The sequence below is a fragment of the Tasmannia lanceolata genome, unplaced genomic scaffold (assembly GCF_043159265.1).
Source record: "Tasmannia lanceolata isolate RefF3 unplaced genomic scaffold, GAP_Taslan_0.1 ptg000008l, whole genome shotgun sequence".
Classification (NCBI taxonomy): domain Eukaryota; kingdom Viridiplantae; phylum Streptophyta; class Magnoliopsida; order Canellales; family Winteraceae; genus Tasmannia; species Tasmannia lanceolata.
Genome location: NW_027518685.1, coordinates 660,118 through 682,641, shown reverse-complemented (window position 1 = coordinate 682,641; position 22,524 = coordinate 660,118). Strand labels below are relative to the sequence as shown.

At 39.3% G+C, this 22,524-nt stretch overlaps 2 protein-coding genes across 3 annotated transcripts; one reads left to right on the top strand and one right to left on the bottom strand.

The window, feature by feature from the left end:
- The first annotated feature begins 1,487 nt into the window (after positions 1 to 1,487).
- On the top strand, positions 1,488 to 2,212 carry LOC143883836 (uncharacterized). Its single transcript, XM_077387150.1, has one exon. The coding sequence runs from the start codon at positions 1,564 to 1,566 to the stop codon at positions 2,020 to 2,022; it is 459 nt and encodes a 152-aa protein (XP_077243265.1). The 5' UTR covers positions 1,488 to 1,563; the 3' UTR covers positions 2,023 to 2,212.
- Positions 2,213 to 4,017: 1,805 nt separating this feature from the next.
- LOC143883835 (secretory carrier-associated membrane protein 1-like) lies at positions 4,018 to 21,561 on the bottom strand. Of its 2 annotated transcripts, XM_077387148.1 has the most exons (13): positions 21,250 to 21,560; positions 19,315 to 19,380; positions 16,980 to 17,093; positions 16,813 to 16,875; positions 12,599 to 12,632; positions 12,360 to 12,482; positions 11,107 to 11,169; positions 10,839 to 10,932; positions 10,383 to 10,428; positions 10,215 to 10,282; positions 6,583 to 6,631; positions 4,488 to 4,553; positions 4,018 to 4,388 (listed from the first exon to the last, which is right to left on the bottom strand). In XM_077387148.1, the coding sequence occupies exons 1-13, from the start codon at positions 21,304 to 21,306 to the stop codon at positions 4,302 to 4,304; spliced, it is 930 nt and encodes a 309-aa protein (XP_077243263.1). In that variant the 5' UTR covers positions 21,307 to 21,560; the 3' UTR covers positions 4,018 to 4,301. The 2 variants fall into 2 exon arrangements, with proteins under 2 accessions (XP_077243263.1, XP_077243264.1); XM_077387149.1 differs by lacking the exon at positions 19,315 to 19,380 and having other exon boundaries at positions 21,250 to 21,561.
- Positions 21,562 to 22,524: the final 963 nt, after the last annotated feature.

Genomic DNA, 22,524 nt, shown 5'->3' with positions numbered 1-22,524 from the left:
CAGGGAACCAAACGCGATCGCGGAGATCTCGCCTCCAAACGGGAAATCCGGACGGCCGATACGCGTAAGGCACGACTTTCGAATTTGAAACGTCCCGCCTAAATCACCATCCCCGATATTCGCCCATAATCATCGGAAACCGTATCTCCACGTGTTTATTCGCCAGCTATCAAGCTCCACTTGGATTGAATCAAGGATATGATTGATGTCTCCACGATCTTATTCTCCCACCATCACGCCCCACGTAGGCGAAATCAAAGGCACGATTGATATCTCTAAGATCATGGATCTCTACCTCTATAAAAAGGGGACTACGCACTCAAGCAAAGGGACTCACCCTCTCTTCTTCTCGGGTCCAGTAACCTGACTAAGCTCTCTCCCATTCCCCGTCTACTATTTGTGATTGCCCGTTTCTGACTTGAGTGTCGAAGTGGCCATCCGGAGCCACAACTCCGGGCCCGCTGACGCTTTTTCTGTGATCGCAGGATTATAAGTTCTGCGAAGTTAGTTCGTGCAGTCAGATTTTGGGCGTCATCAAATCACTTTCTATGTTTATCTTCCCAAATTTTGTATTTTCTATGTTTATCTTCTTGAGTGTTCTATATAAACACTCATTTGGCTTGATTGTAATGTATCCAAGAATTAGTAAAAAATCTTCTCTTCAAAATTTATCAAATACGTTATGGATGGAATGCATTGTGCTAGCCCTTTAAACCTATCATATACCAAGCTGGGTCCCACCTAGTTACTTATGCTTCGTTTGGTTACACAAAAGCTCGGTAGCCGTCTGAACTTAGTTTGGATTTGGCATGCCATTCCATGTTTGGTTGCCAAAAGAGCATTGGACTCCCATGGATGTGTCCAATGTAATAAATACTTGTGTGATGATGTGGATTCCTTGTCCCATCTAAAAGCAAATCCTTCCAAAACTAAAAAATTTTGGTTGAATTTTCTAGGTAATGATGCTCTCTCATTCCTCTATCCCTATATTGATAATGACACCCCTACTTTTTCTCCTACTTTCCAAGGATATGCCGTGCAACCAAACACTACTTCCGCATTCTCCGAGGTAATTCTAGACAAATCAAAATGCTTGTCTCCTCCCGTTTGACGTCATATTCAACGAAGATAGATACACTACAAGTTAGGGCTGCACACATCCATGGGAGTCCACCCTTATTTAACCAATGGCACTAAAAACCGAACCGAACCGGGCATTTCGGTTTGGTTTATCGGTTTAGACGGTTAAATGTGCAGCCCTACTACAAGTGCATACGGAGGTCATATGGACTCAATTGTCATCCAACTCTTCTCTTCACAAATGCTTTCTATCATACCCCACCATTTCCCCATACAGGGTTGTTTGGTATAAGGAGATATTTTCATGACTGTCCACTTGTCTAGTATATACACCGTATACTGATGCCATGTCGCCTCAACTGTCATCCAACTCTTGTCTCTTTAAATGCTTTTCGACCGCACCCCACCATTTTCCTCTTATTTAACCACCTCTCCTCTCCACTCTTATTTCTCCAACAGGAACCCTCAAAACAGAAACCACTCATGACTTATACTACCAGTTTTCTAATAGCGGTTTTATTCGCTACGGTGGTTTCCGCCTCCTTCGCAGTGCGGGTGGAATCCGGTTCGGCTTTCGCAGCCGAGATGAAGAAATCATCCAAGGGGGGCCATGGCGGATCTGTAGGCCCCGGTGGCGGTTTCGGCATACCGGGTTTCGACGTGCCGGGATTCGGAAGCGGTGTGCCGGGGTTCGGGAGCGGTGTGCCTATCGGTGGAGGGTACGGTGCCGGGTACGGAGGGCCGAGCGGCGGTTATGCCAAGGGTGGAATCGTGAGGCCGACGGTTGTGTGTTCCGATGCGGGGCCGTGCTACAAGAAGAAGCTGACGTGTCCGGCTAAGTGCTTCACGTCGTACAGCCACTCCGGCAAGAATTACGGCAGCGGAGGTGGAGGTGGCGGGTGCACCATGGATTGCAAGAAGAAGTGTGTCGCTTACTGCTAGACCCAGCAGTGAGCGGTTTTTCGGTAGACGGGAAACCGGTCGGTATTGGTTGAACCGGTTTCGTTTTATATTTCAGCGCATATAAGTTGGTTTAGTATGCTAAATATAGAAGTTATGTTCTATTTTGACTGGTTTTTCCCCCTTTCCCTAAGCTCTTAGTTTGTTATGAATAAAAGAGTAGTTTATCCCATGTTTGGCAACCATGAATTTATTTTCCCCTTGTATTATTAGCTTAATGTCAATGGTGTGGGAGGGCGGCAGAGGGAGACACCTTAGAGGGACTAGCGAGAGGAGGGTGAGACCTCTAGATAAATTTATATTCCATGGAAAAAAATTTCATGGTTGCCAAACATGGCTATGTTTCATCTGGTGATTCTTTGGTATATATTTGTATCAATTACTTATCTAAGCATGCAAAGAAGGTATATTGTTGAGGGGGTGTCTGCGGATAATTGAGGAATTCTGGGTTCTCACGATTCATCCCACTCTTTGTTTGTTTGTTCGGTTGGTTGCGCTACGAAAGCAGGACCAGGAATCGCATATCCAGGTCGCCGATTGCTATAAAAGTTTCACGCGTATTTGTGGGTCCCAACAAATATAGGCCACGTGGTGCTTCATGACGCTACTTTTATTTATTGCGTCGTCTCTTTCAAAGTGAGTCTCACCTGTGTGCGTGGCACTGATATGGATAGCCATTGCCTGAAATTAAAAGCCATACGACCCCCTCCTAACTGTTGGTTGTTGGAGATTGTAAAGGGCACCTGATCGTGGTTCACTGTTCATCCCATTGGTGTGTGATTTATGGTGATAATGACCCGCCCATGGCGAGGACCATTGCTTAAATGTTCCGGATCTGCTTGTTCATTTATGGTGATAATGACCCATCAATGGTGATAATGACCAGTACACGTATTTCTTCCGGGCTTACCAAGTGTTTCTTATGGAGAAGAAAACAGGAGTAGAGTTTCTTATGATAAGAGGCCTTCATCTTAACTCGTTCCCAAGTCCTAACCATTTGCCCGATACAGGTTTCTGAGCAACTACTTTGCCTTTCTCTCCTTAACTTAATTTTGGCGGTCCATTTGGAGTGGTAACAGATCCCGTGGGTTAGAATTATCCATAGGATGTACTTTTAAGAAATGTAATTTGAAATGAAATGGTTGATATCTCGATTATGTTTGGTATGATACATGTGCTCATCTTAAAAACCCAACCCAACCTGGGCCAAGTTGCAACCCTGCGTACATACAGCTGAATTCCTGTCCACCAAAGTTGAAACTTGAACTCAAAGTCAAATTCCTTTTTCCTCTGGCTCTATTCCTTTCCAAGTAAAAATGGATGTAAAATTTGTTTTATGTTCAATTTTTAAACATAAAACAAATTTCACGTCCATTTTTTAGCCTTAATAGCCAAAATACTCCATTTTCTTAATAAATCAAAACCTCAACATAGAACAAATAGACTGAAACACCAATCCAAAGAAATAGCATTGGCAAACCGCAAATGGACGGATTAAGTAAAAGTCAAGCACCAACCTGACATTTAGGCCCTGTTTGTTTTGGATTTTGACAACTGATTGCGAGTCAAATACTGATTGTTGGACGCAGAATTAAACCTTAATTTTGAGTCCAATAATCAGTATTGGACTCACAATCGGTTCTACAAATCCAAAACAAACAGGGCCTTAGGCTATGCAATCTCTACTCTACAGTTGTAAGACTGAACGAATATATATCATGCGTACATCACAGATGGGCCCAACCTTTAGGTATCTCGGGCAGTGAGAAAGTACCATTATGCTACTTTAAATTCTACCGTTTATTGCTCTTTTCCTAATCTTTTGACTGTTTGCCAAAATATGAAGCAAAAAATCCATAAATTCTATAGCTTGTGGCAAAAGATGGTACCATGAGATGTTACTAGCGACATTCTTAATAGCTTCCTGCATTTAGGAGCTCACTCAAAGACCCAAAATACCATAAAAATAGAGACAGCTCACAAAAGCAAACTGAATAATATAAACAATGCAAGGAAAATCAAAGAAGCTGTACCTCTCCAATACCTGATTACAGTGCTGTTTGCAGTCTCCTCTACACTCCTCTCTAAAGTATCCTATACCCTAAGCAATATCAAGAGCATTAAAATCACAGAAACCCACCAAGATTTGAAACACGTGCCGCATAACCAGTCCAGACTGAAGAAAGAATCTCTAATCTACTATCATCAACGGCAATTCCAATACTTTCATCCATCGGTGTGGAAAAAGTTCCCAATTCATATCATAGTGCTGCCCTCATGGCACCCCTTGCAGCATCACGCTTCATCTCAGCAGCTTTGCCGCTCCCTCTGAAGTACATATATACTTGCTGCATATGGAACCAAAAAAATGGTGAAAAATGGAAATAGACACTGAAATGAAAAGCGACAGATGGTGAGCATGAGGCGAAATAATTCAAGAAAATAACCTGAATAACCCAGACGCTGAGCAGTGACTCGACACAGAAGAAGCCAAAGCCAATAAAGTAAAAGATCTGTAAGCGAAGAGTCAGGTAATCAGTCAGCAGGTACTACTAAGGCGTTGATGGTGTGATTAATCATCAAACTTAAAACGATCAAAGTCGAATATGAGAAAAAATTATTTGTAAGAAAAACAAACGTCCTAACCAGGCTAACTCAGCCGAGTTCGGAATGGAACGATGAGTCTTAAACATTGGCTAACCATATAAAGCACTTCATCTCAACCATTGCACAACTCAAGTTTGGGTGCTCGGGTGCTCAGTTTTTATAATGGAAAAGAAGGACGATCACCCAAAAATAATAGGCACTACACGAATGGAAATTTCCATGTAAATATAGATAGAACAGTGCCGACAAACACAGAGACTTGACAAAATGCTCCGTCAACTCTGCTGGATTTATAAGAGCAGGAGAAGGAACAGACCACTGCTCTGCCTTAAGGAACTTTGTTTCTACTTTCTACTCTTAGGATAAATGCTAAAAGCAGTGACATGGAGTCCTTGAACATACTAGAAACTGAACCTGTGGGAAGGGATATGGATGGTACATAAGAATGGATACCAGTCATCTCTCATAGAGACAAAAAAAAAAGTGAAAAATCTCAGTAGTGTCAACCTGAACAGGTAAGAATACTGGGAAAAAAATCCCCCAGTCATGTGCCAATTATGAACAATGACCTTGCTGTGGGTCTGGCCTATATTAAAGAAAACAACAACTTCCTGGTAGACCATGTAAAGGCTAACAATCTAACCCATATTTTACCAACCAATCTAAGACTTTTGAGTCTGCCCCAATAGATGAGAGGACGGTGAGAAGGAATGAACAGTGGCAACTCAGGAGAAAAAGAAAGTTCACAGGTGCAACCTCCTGCAGTTGGAAAATAGCAGCAACAACTCATCATAATGTAAGCTGGAATAGTCGAACCTTTCTAGATTTCTCTTCTGAGATGCCAAGATAGGCAGAGGATGAGCTGTATGGTTACGTTTCTGGGCATCACAAAGGGGGCTATGCTCAAGGATATCAGGTCTTCTAAGGAGGTTCCTTGGACTTCTTTAGGTTTTTTTAATGATTTGTTGTATGTGGGATTGTGGCTGGGAGGTTTGCCCTCCTTCCATCTGTCTCCCTGTTCTAATAAAATCCAGGTGCCACCCCGGGTTCCTTGCCAAATTCCGGGTTTAAAAAAAAAAGGTCAACTCTGCTGGACAGAACTCTGGTTAAGGATTAACTCCATTTCCATAAAAGCCAAGGAAAAAACATATGCAACCCCGTCAAGTAATAAAAAATCTCCAATTGAGTATGCAAAGTGCTTGATAGGAAAACTCAAACCTAACTCGGAACCCAAAAACCCAAAAGATTAGATTATATCATAAGCATTTCAAACTTTGAGAAACTCAACCAAGTTTTGAGTGGACTTGTCCTAGAACTGATGTAGGTGATTTATAAAGGGCTAGCAAAAGGATTAGAGTAGGCTTTATGAATAGGGTTGGATTTGATGCATGAGGAAACAATAACTACAACTAACAGAAATTAAACAAAAATGCTAACTTAAGCAGCTTCAAACCCCAACATGTGGAACTCTCTAACTTGAGCAAGTAAAAACCAAATTTCAAAAACTAATAACAAAACACTAAGATGTGCATGAATAGCAACATGAATGGTAAACCCAAACTGCTAACTCATCCAAATTACATTAAAAGCCTCAAAATGTACAATTGCATTACAAGCTTAGAGTTTGTAAACCTCGAGAAAGTACAGACACAATCCATGGGCAAAAGATCTTTTGATAAGCTTCTTGATTGTTCTTTTTCAACCACATATATTTGTAGAGGGCTCGAATGGTAGTCAACAATTTAGCCAACCATGTTCTCTCGATATTCTCAAGGAATTGGTATTAAAATTCTGGAAATTGACTTAATCTTTGTGATGTTTTTATCTTCCCAATGAAATATTGTGCTTGTTCAATCAACAATAGAAAGCCGGAATTTGTTAGAGGGAAGATTTTAACAACCAACCAAAACACTAGGGCAGAAGTATGAAACTTACCCCAATAATAACATGATCGCCGATGACATCTATTGCTGGCAAGATACCTCTGTTCCATGGAAACACAATAGAGAAATAACATTAGTAAAGTATGAAATGCTTCATGAGAGAGAGAGAGAGAGAGAGAGAGAGAGAGAGAGAGATTATAAAAATTATTTTAGAATCCTATAATGTATGTCCTACGTATTATCCTTTATATCTCCACCATCCATCACTGTAACTAAATACACTGGCAGGTAATCTCAATCTTAGGCTAATAAGAATTACTTTATATTGAGCAGTTCTTTAGGTCATTCGGCATAAAGCATGCTTTCTCTTGTAGCTTTTCCTCCCTTAAAACTCCCTGAATATCTGAATAAATTTCTCCATAGCCCTTCTCTTAGTCTCACGGTCTTCCTGAAGTTTTCGTCGTCCTCCTGGGTTCGAGAGTGATACACATGGATGGTGTTCAAAACTCGCTCTGAACATAGAAATCGGTCTTCCTTTCCAGTTTCTCAGGTTCATTTGGTTACGTCTATGAAAAATTGCTTTTTTATTTATATAATTGCAGTGTAGTCTAGGCACTCAAAGACGGGCAAGGCGAAGCCAACTTGGCTATGTTTTGAGTCAATGAACAAGTTTTTGAATATGAACTTGGTTATTCCTAAGCAAAGGACCCAAGAGTAATCAATCAAAATATTGAGGAGGGTACCCATAATTATCATCAAAGAAGGTGAAGAAGATATGAGTCATGGTTTATGCAAGAAGTAAATACTGTTCCGGCAAATCAACTAACAGAAGATATCCAGATTAGCCCAACTACCAACAGGTTACTCCACAAGATTGGTTGATCAGTCGAAGCACGAATCGTGCATCATGGGTGCTGCTCCCGCTCCAGAACCATGATACGGCGCTCCTTAGGAAGGAGCAACCAAGAAGCATGTCAAACCATACTAATGATGCCATTCTCTCCACACCACTTGCACCTATTATTCCATCAGTCCCACCATCACCAACTTCATTGCACCAAACTCCTCAAACTCATCAAAGGACTTCATTGGATAAAGCACAAAGGTGTCTTCAAAAGGCACGAGAAAAGGTGGCAAGAAATGAAGATGGGAAAATACTGCTTTTTGATGCATTTAAATTTTGAAACATATATGAAGATGGTTAAAAATTACTATTTTTTGATGTACTTGAATTTTGAAAGACAGAAAGAAAATATTACATAAACACTCCGATGGTGCTCCCAACCTTAGACTATTCTAGACATTACATAAACACTCTAATGGTGCTCCCAACCTTAGACTCTTCTAGACCTCACACTTCCCTGCCACCCGCCACTGCCCCCGCACCCACTCCATGCTTATAAGCTTTCAAGGCAGCCATGTCAAAATTCAAAAGCACATTATAGTATTTCAAGAAGGAAAAAGCCCCAATCAAAGCGATCCTAGTGAAACAGATAATGCTTCGCTATGGCCAAATGAGGCACACAGATGACAGTTAACCCAGATTTTTTAAGTACTTCAGAGTATTTATTAGCTTATACATACAAATAAAACTCGTAATTTGGGGTTAAATTTGAGTTTGGGACATCAGTCACCACTACAGTGACAAGCAGCAGAGCATGAAAAGATGATACACGTTCAATTAAATTTTAGAGCCCGACTAGCATGACCAAACACCATTCCAATTATTGGAGCGTGGTTTGCAAGAAAATGCCTCCTGGAATCTTTTTTATCATGTTCGAAAAATATCAAACCATATACTTATGCAGACAATTGTCTATTTACTGTTTTATGAACTTTATATTTTTTTATCTCATATCGTTTTTTCTTTTATAAATTCATAAATTAATAGAACACAGCCTTAATATTTTTTATATGGCGAGATATATTGATTAAAGGGAACCGAGTTGGTCCTCAGAATACAAAGGGAAAACAGAAAGAAGATAAAAATACATTAGCTATACAAAATACAATTAAGGTAGAAGATCATCAAACCACTCTAAACCCTGCCTAATGACCCCAGACTTGGCTAGTCCATCAGCTTCTTCATTGGCTGATCTTCTAACATGGGCAAAAGAAATTTCCGACCCTGCCACCCAGTCCAAAATCTCCTCAATAAGGCTGAGAAATCTTCAAGGGGGAGGAGCTTTACCAGCAATCCAACTAATAACATTAGAGGAATCCCCTTCCACAACAACTTTATTCAAGACAGGTCTTTCGATGTGAAGGATACCAAAGTATGCTGCTTTTACTTCCGCCTCTGACGAATCTGAAATCCCATTCGGTCCAGAGAACGCCCACTCCACAACCCCTACATTGTCCCTCATCAGTCCTCCAACACCTGAAGACCCCGGGTTTCCAAAGGATGCTCCATCCACATTCAGTTTACTAAAACCCACAGGAGACGGAACCCACTTCTGAACAATCTGCTGCCTAGTTAACCCTTCCATACAAATGACATCCCATCTATCCCACAAATCATAAGCCGACACGAATCTGAACAAAGGAAGACTCTTCGCCCATTAGATAGACATAGCTATAATCCTCTGATAAATACTGAAGGATGAAGTGGCTGTGCCCTCGAAAACCCTACCATTTCTTTCTTTCCAGACCGCCCACCAAAGAGCTAAAAGGCAAATCCTTCACAGCACCTTCCCTTTCTTTTTCCAAGGGACAAATTCCCAGCCGTCCAAAAGCATAGATACTGTTTGAGGAAACACCCATGGGATACCAAATCGAGCTAAAACTAAACCCCATATCACTCTTACTACTTTACAATGAATGAACAAGTGATCAATAGATTCGCCATCCTCCAAACATAACGGACAATGATCAATCAAGCATAAACCCCTTCTTCTCAGAAACTCAATGGTTTGGATACGCCCGCTACTTACAAACCAACCAAAAAAAGACACTCTAGAGGGACAATGAAAGGACCAACCTTAGCCACAAAAGAATATGAATTCCAAATCCATATTCTTTTAGCCTCAATATTTATAGATGCAGATGCAAATGCAAATGCAAATGCAGAGAAAACATGTAATTTAAGTTCTATTTGATGTTATTTATAGGCATTCACAGAGAAAACATGAAATTAGAGTTTCTTTTTCTTTTAAAGTATTTTGCATCTAAGGTAAGGCTATCTATTGTTTTTCTCTTTCCCCCTCCCTATTCTATTGGATTGTCCCTTTCCAACAGAAACATGCACCAACTTCTAGGGTTGCTAAAATACACTGTTTCCCCTGCAAAACAAACCCTTAGAAAACACTGCCTCCTCTTCAACTCCGTTGTCCAGGAATCAAAAGATACTGCAGGGGATGATGATGCCAATGCAGCATTGGTGGCGACAGTGAGGGAGACGGTGTGATGATAGCAGAGATGGAGAAGCCAACGGTGATGGAAAGAGATGAGCACCAGAGAGAACGATTCCTCCTTTATCCTTTGCTACAGCCAAAAGGTGAAACCTAAAATGATAACTAAGTTTTTATAAAGAGAAAAAGATCAACCCGCTGCGATAGGTAGCCAGTTTGCAAAATTTCAAATGGTAGTCAATAGGCTGTTTGGGTTATTATAAAGCTGAGGTCGTTTCCATTAATAGGAACGATGCTCGTTAAAAAAAATCACAAAATTTTATGTTGTACTTACGTCAAAGATTTCCCTTTGAAAATAATGGGAGGAGCCACCGCAGCAAAGATGCAGAAACCAATGTGAATCTGTAGTGATAATAAAGAAGCAAAAGTGAGGCATCGGCAATGTTTTTGGGCAGAAAAACATGACAATTCAAATGTACAAGAAAAGATACAAAATTTTTACCGCGTAAAACAGGAAAAACCACCCATATCTTAGAGCACTTTCAGTCCTGAAAATGTGTTAGAATGTGATTAAGGAACACAACCTTGTCGAGTAGAAGCACATGTCAAAGCCACAAATAAAATACAAGCATGGTTTTAAATTTCGGCCGAAATCCGAAATTTCGGGTTTCGGTCTTGAATCGGGTATGCCCGTTACGGTACTTGAAATTTCGGCCGAAATTTAAAGAATTTCACCCAAAAAACTCGTTTTTCCATTATTTAATACTTTCCCGAAATTTCGGCCAAAATTTTGTCTGAAATAAAATATTATTTTATTTGATTTTGTTGGATTTCGGACAAAATTTCGGATTCGGTAAGGACCAAAATTTGAAACCATGCATACGAGGATGAAATTATGGAGAAATATAGTGCACCATTATACTAAAAACCATAGGAAATGTGTAGCAAGAGGCAATACCTCATGGCACGATAAAGAGGACGATACCACAACACATAACCTCCTGGAACCCCTGATATAAAGTAGATAATAGCAAGGAACCAGATCTTTACACCTACAAGATAAGATACACTGAATTAACACAAGTAAATTAAAAAAGACACACCAGATATGGTGTCAGATACATAGCAAGGGAACAGATACGCATCAGTATACAGACAAAAAATTATATTAGATATAGTCTTCTCTCAAAAAAAATATTAGATATAGTCAAGCTTTCCAAGCTAACCTTCCCCTCTAATCCAGGCTGCTGTAGTGGATATAAGATTCCAAAGAAGACATATTACCAGACCTGCACAAAATCTTACGTTCTTAGCAACTAAGGTTGCAGAATTCCTTAAATCGGTTACATTCAACACATCCATGCAGAGAATCATTTTAAATATAGCTAAAAAGATAAAATAAAATAATAAACAAAAGCTTTTACATTCAAAGAAAAAAAAAAAACAAAAGCTTTTAAATACTGAACACGCTAATGTACTAACAAATTTACCAAAAGAAAAGCTCTACCTAGAAGCATGTTTCCTGGAGATAGCTTCTAAAGATCCAAAATCAAAGCACGAAAAGATATATATTCATGGACATGTCTTCCTGCAACTCTACATATTTTTCAAGAAAAATACACAACTATATGTCGATACTCTTGATGGCAAAACTGCAAAACATTCATACATTAAATAGTAAACAAATAATATAGATTATATGTGTGTGTGTGTGTGTGTGTCCATGTTCTCTTAAGATTTTTTTCCCGGAAAGAAATAAAATTGGAATTAAGAGAACCCTAAAACGCAACAAAGAAAAAAAAAATTAAAACTGAAAAACAATGGATTAGGAAAAAAGGAAAAAGAAAATACGGATCCTGTGTCATCTATACAAATTTGCTATGTGTTGTCTACTTTATAAGGTTTTGGGCAAAAAAAAAGAGAAAATCGGAGTTGAAAACCCTAAAATACAAAAAAAAAAAACTCATTTAAAAAATTAGAATTAAAAAATAAAAGAAAATGATTTTGGCATGGTAGATAATACAAGCACCCCTTGCTTAGGTATTTGCAGTCGTCCCATTTACACCGCACTGTCTATTACAATTTCGAACAATCTCTCAACAGCCAATGAGAGGAGCTCACAAAATAAAGAGGTGAGTACCAATATCAAAACAAGGGAGTGCAAATAATAATTTCCATCTTTTCATATCCATTGGGTATGACCTTTAATACTTTTGCATGCATACAGCTCAGTTACATATGATGCATCCAATTCAACAGTGTCACAATTAGCAGGATGTATTTGCAGCAGCTCTGCATAATTTCCTAAATCCCCTGAACTTAGAGGTTCCAATACAAAGAGTTACCAGAACCTGCATTAAAATGTGCTAAGAAAGATATAAATGCTTGTTTAGTGAACCAACAAAAGCATGCACGTAAATTCTACCAGCTGAGGAAAAATCCAAATGTAGCACCCATGAAATAAAGTAGAAAAACATACCCAACAATGATGCAAAGGCAAAATACTGCAACCTTTGCAGATGGATGGGAATATCATTTGCAATATCATGATGAATAATGGGGAAAAACGCAGGCCAATTTTTCTCCTCAATAACAATTCCAGCTGCAAAAATATGAAATGGAAAATTAGGTAGGTCATATAGCAACATCAACTTCGTCACGCACTACCATAATTGACATATGAATTTAAAGTTCTCTGATCAAACGATGAGAAAGTACCACGTGCTGCAGCATCTTCCCTCCGTTTTAGTTCCTTCATGGCACCAGAAGCATAAATTACAAATTAATACGCTAGGTATATGGGAATAAAAGATGAGCACAATGTGATGCATAACAAAGCACAGAGCTGATTCATCCAAATATGCCATCAAAACAATCTATTTCCAAAAGCAACCTGTTTGATAAACAGCTGTTATAAAAATGACACATGCCAATAGACCAAGAATAGCACACAATGGCTTTCAGAGTGTAAACTGGGAGAGAAGGTCTGTCATAATTAAGATCTTGAATAAGACGAGACCAGTTTTCCTCTAACTCATACATTGAATATTCTTTTTATGTTGGCTGGAGGAATTTCCAACCTTCATCTTATGAAATGTATCAAAGTACCAAGGGAAACCTAACCCCCAGTTCCAAGGGCGGAACCCAAACCAACTTCCAAAGCCAACATATGTGAGAGGGGCCCCCATCACGTGAGGGGCTTTCATAATAAGGTGTTGCTTGCTGGTTTGGCTCCAGGCTCTAGCTCGATCTTGTGGTACAACGTCATCCTAGGGGGCACTTGGCAGCTAAATCATGTCCCAAATTCGTCAATTACTTCATTAGAAAGTAGTCGTGGTATAGGACCCGTTCTTCTGTCAGCATTAAAATGAATTAGATTCTTGACGCAGAATAGGTATGGAAAGATCATCATATGTCACTCTGATTCCATGTTGATGCAGGACGGCCACAGAAGTGGTCTTCTACAAGACAAGATGGGGAATATGGATCGGGTTAGTAGGGTTAAAGTTTAGGTGCAGATTTTGAGCATTAAGGCAGTTTTAGGACAATTGGGACTGTTTTGGAACAGTAAGGGAATGTTATGACTTGAAAGAGGCTATGCAGGGTGAATGTACAGGATGAGGATGACCCGTAGGCACTAGGTTATAAGTGTGTTAGTATCTGGTTTGAAGTTCTAGACAGAAACAAGGATTATAGGATTGGTTTCAGGATTATTGGTGCTGGAACAGTCCAAGAAGGTTGGCCGGCTGGATTGACAGTCAATAAGGATTGTTCAGGAAAGGGTAGGGTCGTGGAGTATGGAAGGATGGGCAGTGTGGATGTACTGAGGGTTGAAGGTGAGGAAGTAAATGGTTAAAAGGGGTAATACGGGTTGTATTAGATATGTAGGGGCTGGGAAAAGAGGTCTCTGCGCAGGTTTCTAAACAGCAGGCTTTGCAGGTTTCAGAACAACAGGCTCTGCAGATTTCATAACTGCAGGTTGCAAGTTAGAAAAAAAATTAAAAGATGAGAGAGAAGAGGGAGGAGAGAGGAGAGGGGAGAAAGCACACTTGCCCACAAGGGGTCATCTACTGAGGTAAAACCAATGTTGGGAGCAAAAATCTTCAGTTTTCTATTCTCCCTTCAAAAGAGGCTAATGGTCTTTACATTTATAGAGAAAAAGTAAGACTCCTAATTCTATTGAGACTCAATTCCTAATCCTATCACGACTCAAATAACATCTCAACACAAATTAAAACTCCAAATTGAAACTTTCGACTTTTAGTAACTCATATTTACTATTTTTAGTAACTTGAGAAAGTACTATTTCTTCTTTTTAATGGCGAGAAAGTACTATTTCTAGTAAACAGAGTCACTATTTTAGTAAATACAAATTTACTATATTTAGTAAATACGAATAGGGCTGTAAACGGATAGAATTCGAAGCGGATATGGCTATATCCGAATTCGAGTTCGGATTCGAATTCGACAGATATTTAATATCTATTACCGAATTCAATTCCGTCGGATATTGTTCGAATTAGGATATTATCTGTATCCGCTTATCCGGTAAATTTGAACATTTTATTGCAGCACTTTATCTTTCTTCTCCTTCTTACTCCTCGAATGAATGGCCTTTTTACCATCAATAACCTAGAAGGCATTTTTGCTTTAGAATTCTCTAGAAGCTATGCCATCTTCTTTCCATCATCATCATCATCCATTTGTCTCTTGCATCCTACAGCCCACATTTGTTGCTCTATAAAGAAGTCATGTCAAACTCTAAGAATACCCTTAAATGGAGAGATTATTCCATTTCCCACCCAAAACACTATTTGTTTTTTTTTTTTTTCTAAAAATAAAATTCACTTTTCTTTTAGAAACAAAAGATAGTGTGTCATGACTAAAAATAAATATTAATGATATTATTAATAATAACTAAAAAGGATGTACTTCTCGGATTCGGATGTTAAACGGATCGGATATACCATCAACCATATTCGCATCCGCTAAGAGTCGGATATCTCATAAACGGATTCGGATAATATCCGCTTGAAACGGATTCGGATAATATTCACTTCAAACGGATTCAGATGCGAACGGTAATCTGATTTTCGAATATCCATTTACACCCCTAAATACGAACTTACTATATTTGGTGAGTTTGATAAAGACACCCCAAAGGTGCTCTAATGCCCCCCCATAATTGATATTGACACACCTACTATAACTGACACTTAAAATTAAAGTATAAGCCCGAGCATGATCCCCATCAATTCTATTTCTCTTTTTTATTAAAAAGAAGAACCCATGTGTCTGTGTGAGAGAGGGTGAGTTTTTTATTTTTATTTTTTTAATAAGAAAAAACCTATGATTTGTGGACATGGACACGAGTGTCGTGTGTCGACACGGACACGGACTGTCTGACACGACAAACTCCAAAAAGGTTAGAAACAGGGACACGGATAAAATAAGAAATAAAATATAATCTTGATTTATGGGCATGGATTTGTGTACCGAGTTTCGACACGAATAAGAGGTATATGACATGGCAACCCCTATAACTCTAGAAATAGTGTCACACTCATACACATACATACATATAAAGTTTCTAACACGGCTAGCAGTACATTTAAAAGTGTCTAAAGGAGTGTCAACACGTGCAGACACGGGTGTCGTGTAGACACAACACGTGTGTTGGCAATAAATTCAAAGTGTCGGCTAAATCATAGAAAAAAAACTCATTATTTCTTGGACTCATGAGACCAAACACTGAGCCGACCTGGCCAAGTTGACTGTTTTTCAAGCCATGTCGATGAGGGCCACTGTCGAAAAGTAAACCCTAGACCCTAAGTCCACTGACTGTCCATTGCTGCCATCCTCAGCCTTTCTGCTGTGTCTTTCCACTAAGTCTTTTTCTAGTGATGAAATTTATTAGGGAAAAAATAGCAACACAAAAAGACAAGTTGGTCACAAGAGAGAAACCACAATTGGAAAAATAAAATGGCACTATTCAGGCCTTGCTGGTGTTTCCATCGCCGTCCCTCCTTCCCTTATGGGTCGTCAGTCCATCCCTTCAGGTGGTTGCCGCCGCCATACCTTTGAGATTCAACCATTCAACCATTCAAGTTGGGTTACCTTCGCACAAATAACTTGCTGCTCGGTACTCACAAACGCCATTCCACACAACACACCCCTCATCCGCACAACAACAACAACAACAACAACAACAAGAAAAGGAACCACCAAATATCCTTTTTTTTTTAAGAAGGTAAATTTTTAACTGACTGAAAAAACCACCAAATATCTTCCTCCATAATCACTACAAGATTTGTTTATCTTTTTGTCCTGTTGGGCTCGGATGGGCACCACCAAATATCTTCCTCCATAATCATTTACAAGGGGGAAAAGGAAACTTCACATTCCAAACTATCATTTACAAGGGAGAAAAGGAAAGCTCACATTCCAAACTACAAAAGAAAGGGACTGTAATTCATATTTGAAAATGAAATGAATCCGTGAACTGGTATTTTAGCTTGTCAGTTACAACACTGCAAATATTGGGTTATGATATATTTAGTATAGGCCACAAGCAAGAGAACAGATCATGAATACAAATCCACACATCTAATGTAGAATTAGCACAGGGTCATGTAACCAAATGAATTCTCACCCATTCAGAAAGGTGGTACTAGATATCTAATAAGATGAGTGACTAATATGCCCTTCAAATATTAAAAAGCTAATAACAATTAACAGTTGTAAGAGAAGACAATATCAAAACCAGTAACAATTTGACAATGGATGCATCATTTGTTTCCTTGTTGGAAGATAAATGTAAAGTAGACAAAAAAATGTATGCTACAGGAGGCTCAATTTTGTTACTGGATGCATCTAGAGTTTCATATACATATGCATGTACTGCAGTCACCAGCAATTTTTTCAGTAGGTACCTGCTCCCTTTTCTTCAACTCTGCCTCCTTGGATTGGAGTTCCTTCTCCTTCTTCTTTAGATCCTAAAATTACAGAGACAGACTGAAAATGAACTCTGTGGCCACACAAGATGTATGATATTTATACATGGACAAAGCATTTTGCATTCCTAAAATTTGCCACATACCTTTGTTGTATCAAGAGGAATATCAATTGTTGCACCACGGTCATAGCTGAAATCTGCAGGTTCAGGTGGAAGAGGTGAAAGCCTTGAATTTGCAGCAGGGACACTGCCAGGATGCTGCGAATTTCGACAAGACAATGACTGGTCAGGCTATGGTAAAACACTTTACATAAACGAGTAAAATGAAGCAATGCAACAAATGACAGCTCTATAATTAAAGCACAGAACATAGAAAGTAGACAAATAGTGGTGCTTCACAGAGAACATAAGCAAATAGAAGTAAATAAACTTGATCAAAATAGCAACATATTATAATAAGATTTCTTTTAATGGTAAAAAAATCGTCATTGAGAGAGAAGCAAAGAGAACAACAATCAATCAATAATGAATAACAGTCACCAAATGGAAAATGATCATGACCTAAAAGGCCCTCTCTAGCCACTCCTCCATGGCAAGAGCATCAGTGCCCCCATTTGCTGACCTATACACATGCTGGAAAGCAAGGGCACAAGGCATCTAACCCTCAATATGAATCCAAGACCTCCTCCATCGCATCGATGAGTCTTTAAGGAAAGCCTCTCTCCTTCCGACACCCAATGGATGATGGTAAGCGAGTCACCATCATCAAAACTCATTGAGGACAACACAACCAACAAGTGGAATACCTTTCCTAAGATGGAGCACTTCCACCTTATTTGAACCAAACACATCAATGGATCCCAAAAATGCCCATCTCACTGAACTTTCATGACCTCTGAGGATCCCACCAATCCTAGTGAGGCCAGGGCTACCTAAGCTAGACCCATCAAAGTTGACCATAAAGATTCCTTAGAACACTGAGGGGACGAGCGGTCGCTCATGGTAGAGCTATCTATGTGGAGCAAAGAGATGTCTCTAACACTCCACAAAACTCTTTTGACCCCACTGCCCACATCACCTTAGTAGGGGACATAGCATGTCAGATAGTGTGTGTCGATCTCGAGATGGCATTAATATCCTTCTATTTCTTTCCTTCCAGACTAGTCACAAGGTAGCACCCATAGCAAGATCCCAAAGAGTCTTACCTCTCGCGGCCCACGGAGCGAAGGCCCAAGTCTCAATCAAATCGTCGATGTGCTTTGGAAGCACTCATCACACCTTAAAAAAGAGAGAAACCACCAAATCTCACCAATAAATCTACAGTGGATGAAGATATGGTCAACGTCTCCTCCGCCATACCGTAGAAACTGCACTTGTTGATGACCCAATCCTGGATCTCATCGAACAGCAAATCTCCAGGGATGGGGGCGACTCCCTTGCAACCATCTGATGACATTAAGGGAATCACCTTCTACTATCAGCCGATCCAGGATAGATCTCTCCACTAACCTTCTGGCCTGAAGGACTGCTCTTACCTCCACCTTATTGGAGTCAGTGAATCCAATAGGGCCTGAGAACCCCACTTTAGTCCTCCCTCTTCGTCTCTCAACAATCCCCCTTTGACAGGATGCCATTACATATTTTACTTTTGACAAGACACCTTCAATATGATTTGGTATGGTCCCCCATCCGGTCCACATCTTTCATGTCATCTTTAAGGAGATTCTTAATGCACTATTTATGTTTCCACTAGTTGTGAACTCTTATTAGATATCAAGGACATTAAATTTTGAATGCTAGCACGATATCTCATCTAGAATGCTTTTTCCTTCTATTAATGGTCGAAAAATCTTTGAAGAGAATGTCATCTTCAATGACTTTCCTTTTACTAATGATGGGAAAATTTCAGAAGCATAATTCAATAAACAATTTATATAACAGATCTTTTTATCGCATCTTCCAAATAGTATGCAAGCCACAACACTAGCAATTTGATGTCACATGTTCAACTTCCAATTAAATACGATAATTGTTTTACATCGAGTGCAGGATCACAACGGAGCAATTTGATAGAGCATTTACTGCTTAAACTACAATTATATACAACTTCTAATTAAATAAAATAATCCGAAAAGTAAACTTTAAGTTAAACATCGCATATTATTCTCAAAGCAAAAAATTCAATTAGTGATAGTGACCTTTAAACTGTTCAGCAGACAATAACAGAGGGATAACATTTGCTTTTATACATATCATGTCTGTGGATCGTAAATAGAGATCATTCTTCAATGTAAAGTACTCACAACTCAACTCAACTCAACAAAGCCTTTGTCCCAAACTAGTTGGGGTCGGCAATGTAAAGTGCTCACCCAATCACAAATAGCAGAATATCGACAATAATGTGCAAATAACCATTTCTCATTTTCAAAATGGTGTCACATGAACTAATGGTGGTTGAGAAAATAAAAGATAAGCTTACTGTAGTATAAAATGGACCTCCACCATAGTTTGATTGACCAGATGTTTTTGCCCGAATTGTTGGGTCCTAATATGTAAAGCATAAGAAAACGGGTAAGTTACTAGAAAATAAATAGTACAATTAACAAATTACAGCCGGCCAGACTACTAAAATTTACACATGCTGAGGTACCCTGACAATAAAATTAAGCTTCCTTAAAAGAAATACATGTGAGCCAGAAGGTGTAGAATGGAGCACAAAAGAAATGTGTCACAAAAAAATGACGAGCAGGACTATCTGGTAGGAGGATATCGACGAGGCAACACGGTCTATGAAGCACCAATGAACAATTCAAGTCAACAAAGAGCATTAGTAATAAGGGAACTCAAGCAGGCAAATGATTATAATCTGAATGGCTCTGGGTGGGGGATTCACGGTTGTGAATGTCTTACAGGTCCAGGAAAGAAATTGAAAGATGTAACTGAGGCATTTTTGGGGGCTAGATGGACTGAGCCAAGGGCAATCCCTTTCCTCGCTTGGGACTGCAGACATCACATGTATCTGAGGGATCTAGTCAGGTTTGCATGTACTACCATTCTATGTTGGCCATGCTGACTGTTGGCCATTTCCTTTGGTTGATGAGGCACTCTACACTCCCTTGCAACAGAACTGATTTAGAACTGTGGCAGCCTTTCAGGAGGGTAAAGGACATTAGGAGTAGTTTGAAGGCACATGGTGCAATGAACAGCAACTTTAACACGGTCACATCGACACAGAAGAAGATCATGTGGCTCAGATCAAGGTCAATAAATAAGTCTACGGAGTAAAAACACTGGAATAGAATTACAAGACAAAGAAAATCCAGATCTAAGCTGTCAATTCCGTTTCATTCATCGTTTCGTTTTGGCCAGTAGGACGGAACGTTTTGCTTTTTCAATCATTTCAACATTTTGTTTTGGAAAAGACGGTAGAAATGGAAAAAAAATATTTAACAGTTAAATTTTATTTTATTTTAAATCTAAAAATAGAAAATTGCAAGAAAATATTAGAAACTATTATATAAACAAAATTTAACAAAAAAACACATTTTACCACTTAAAATAGTAAATTTATTATAATACATCAATAAAAGAAATAAATGTAGCCGTTAAGGGGTAGACGTACAAAATGGGACGAAACAGAACGAAATTCTGGCCGAAACGAAACATAGGATGCATCTGTTTTGTTTTTCAGACTTGAAGAAAATGTTTTGCTTCGGGTGAATGAAACAAAACTGACACCTTAAAATCCAGATAAACTCAAATGTTTGGGGCGATCACAAGATACACCGATAAGCAAACATAGTGATGATTCCATCAACGCTAACCACGACAACATTTATTAATACTAAAAAGGAACTAGAAAAAAAAAAAAAAAAAAAAAAAAAAAAAAACCTTTTCCTAATGTGAATTACATACAGTACACCATTCCTTTGACAAAAGCAGACCAAAAAAAAAATTGTAGAGAAGCATTACCATGAGACCAGATCTAAGAATTTTGACCAGAAAACACGAAGAACAGCATGTGCTAAAATAAAAAACTGAAACCCAAGAACCCGCCTCCTTCCAATCCTAGCAATATACAATTCCGTTGTTGAACTCTTTAAACAAAGTAGTCGAGCGATCTCCTTTGCGTGGAATTCAAATGCTGGTTAGAAACCAGAAGTCTAAAATCCCAAGTCGTTCCAATCCTATGATCTCTAATCTCATAATTCAACTCAATAAGCACAGTAATAAAGCGAACACCGTTAATCATCTAAAGAAAAAAAAACTACAAACCCTAAAATCGCATATACGTCTAATATTTCACACTTGGAATCAGAACCCATGAAAATCTAAAAGAAATGCAAAAGGGCAAAAAAAGAAAAGAAAAGTAGTGATTATGATGGAGAAGTTGAGATCATCCATGCAAAGTTACCGCGAAGGGGTTGACTTCTTCTTCGTCGAAGGGATTACTGTCGTAACGCCCGGCCATGAAGACAGAACTCGATCTCTGGGAGCAACGAAAAGAAGATCTGGAAACCTAGGAGAGAGAGAGAGAGAGAGAGAGAGAGAGAGAGAGAGAGAGGCAGCTTGCAGGAGAAGGGAATGAGACAGCGGAGCAGATTTAGAGCAATAGTCTTTTCCTTTTTTTCTTTTTTTAATTTTCTACAGAGAAGAAAAGAGGAGAGGGGTTTGGACGAGTATTTTATCTTTTACTAACTGCTCGTGGCTGGAAATTCCGTGTGAAGCACTGCTCTTCAAGTTTTTATGTGACGCCACTAGTCCTCTTTCTGTTTTTCTTCCCATCTTTCACGGCTCGCAAGACCACCGAAATGGTAGCTCGCCTCAATCTCCACCGTACACGTGGCAAGTGATCTGATTGAATTGAGAGCCATGCTTTACATGAACCTGGCTTAAGAGATACTTCATCGGCAGATCCTGTCCGTCCGTTCTGGTGGGGCCTATATAAAAAAGATATCTAAAACTAAAATGAGCATGGGCTTGCATTGAATGGGCAAATGCATAGAATCATCAATTAGTAGGGCTGTAAATGGGCGGGCGGACCCAATTTTGTTTTGATTTTTTTTACATTAAGCAATTCCAAAGTAGTTCTTAGTGTGATTAAAACTTTTAAAACGGGTTTTGCTAGGGACTATCTCTCACTAGACATTTTGCACAGGCTGACTTTTGAAAAGATTTTGTCTTAGGTGGCTGCTTTCTCATGCAAGTGCAACAGCCATTCTGCGGTCCCTCGCAGAGCCCTTGTTTTCGTTGTGGAAAAACAGTGTTAGTAAGGATGAACACATTGATTTAACCCAGGGCCAGGATGAAGGCGGCGTCTCTCTGAGTTGTTTGATTTTTGTACACCTCAATCTGGAGGATAGCTTTGTGTGACCTCGGACCCTTAAACCCACTCACTATATTCCTCTGTAATGGCCATCAGATGAACGTCCCCGATGACGAGTGTACAAGTCAGTCATTTTCATTCTAGATCATCTCTTTCTCCTTTAGGTAGCTCTTTTATTATTTAGTTTAAGTAAGGTCAATGTAGGCGGATATTTAATACCACCCATTCAGATAGTGGATCTGGCTACCAAACCCATCCTCGTTGAATTTTCTAGTTGAGAAAATTCATACGGGGAAGGGCATGCTTTCTTCTTTGGTTTCCCCTCTACATAATAAAATAAAACAAATAAAATGAGAAGCACGC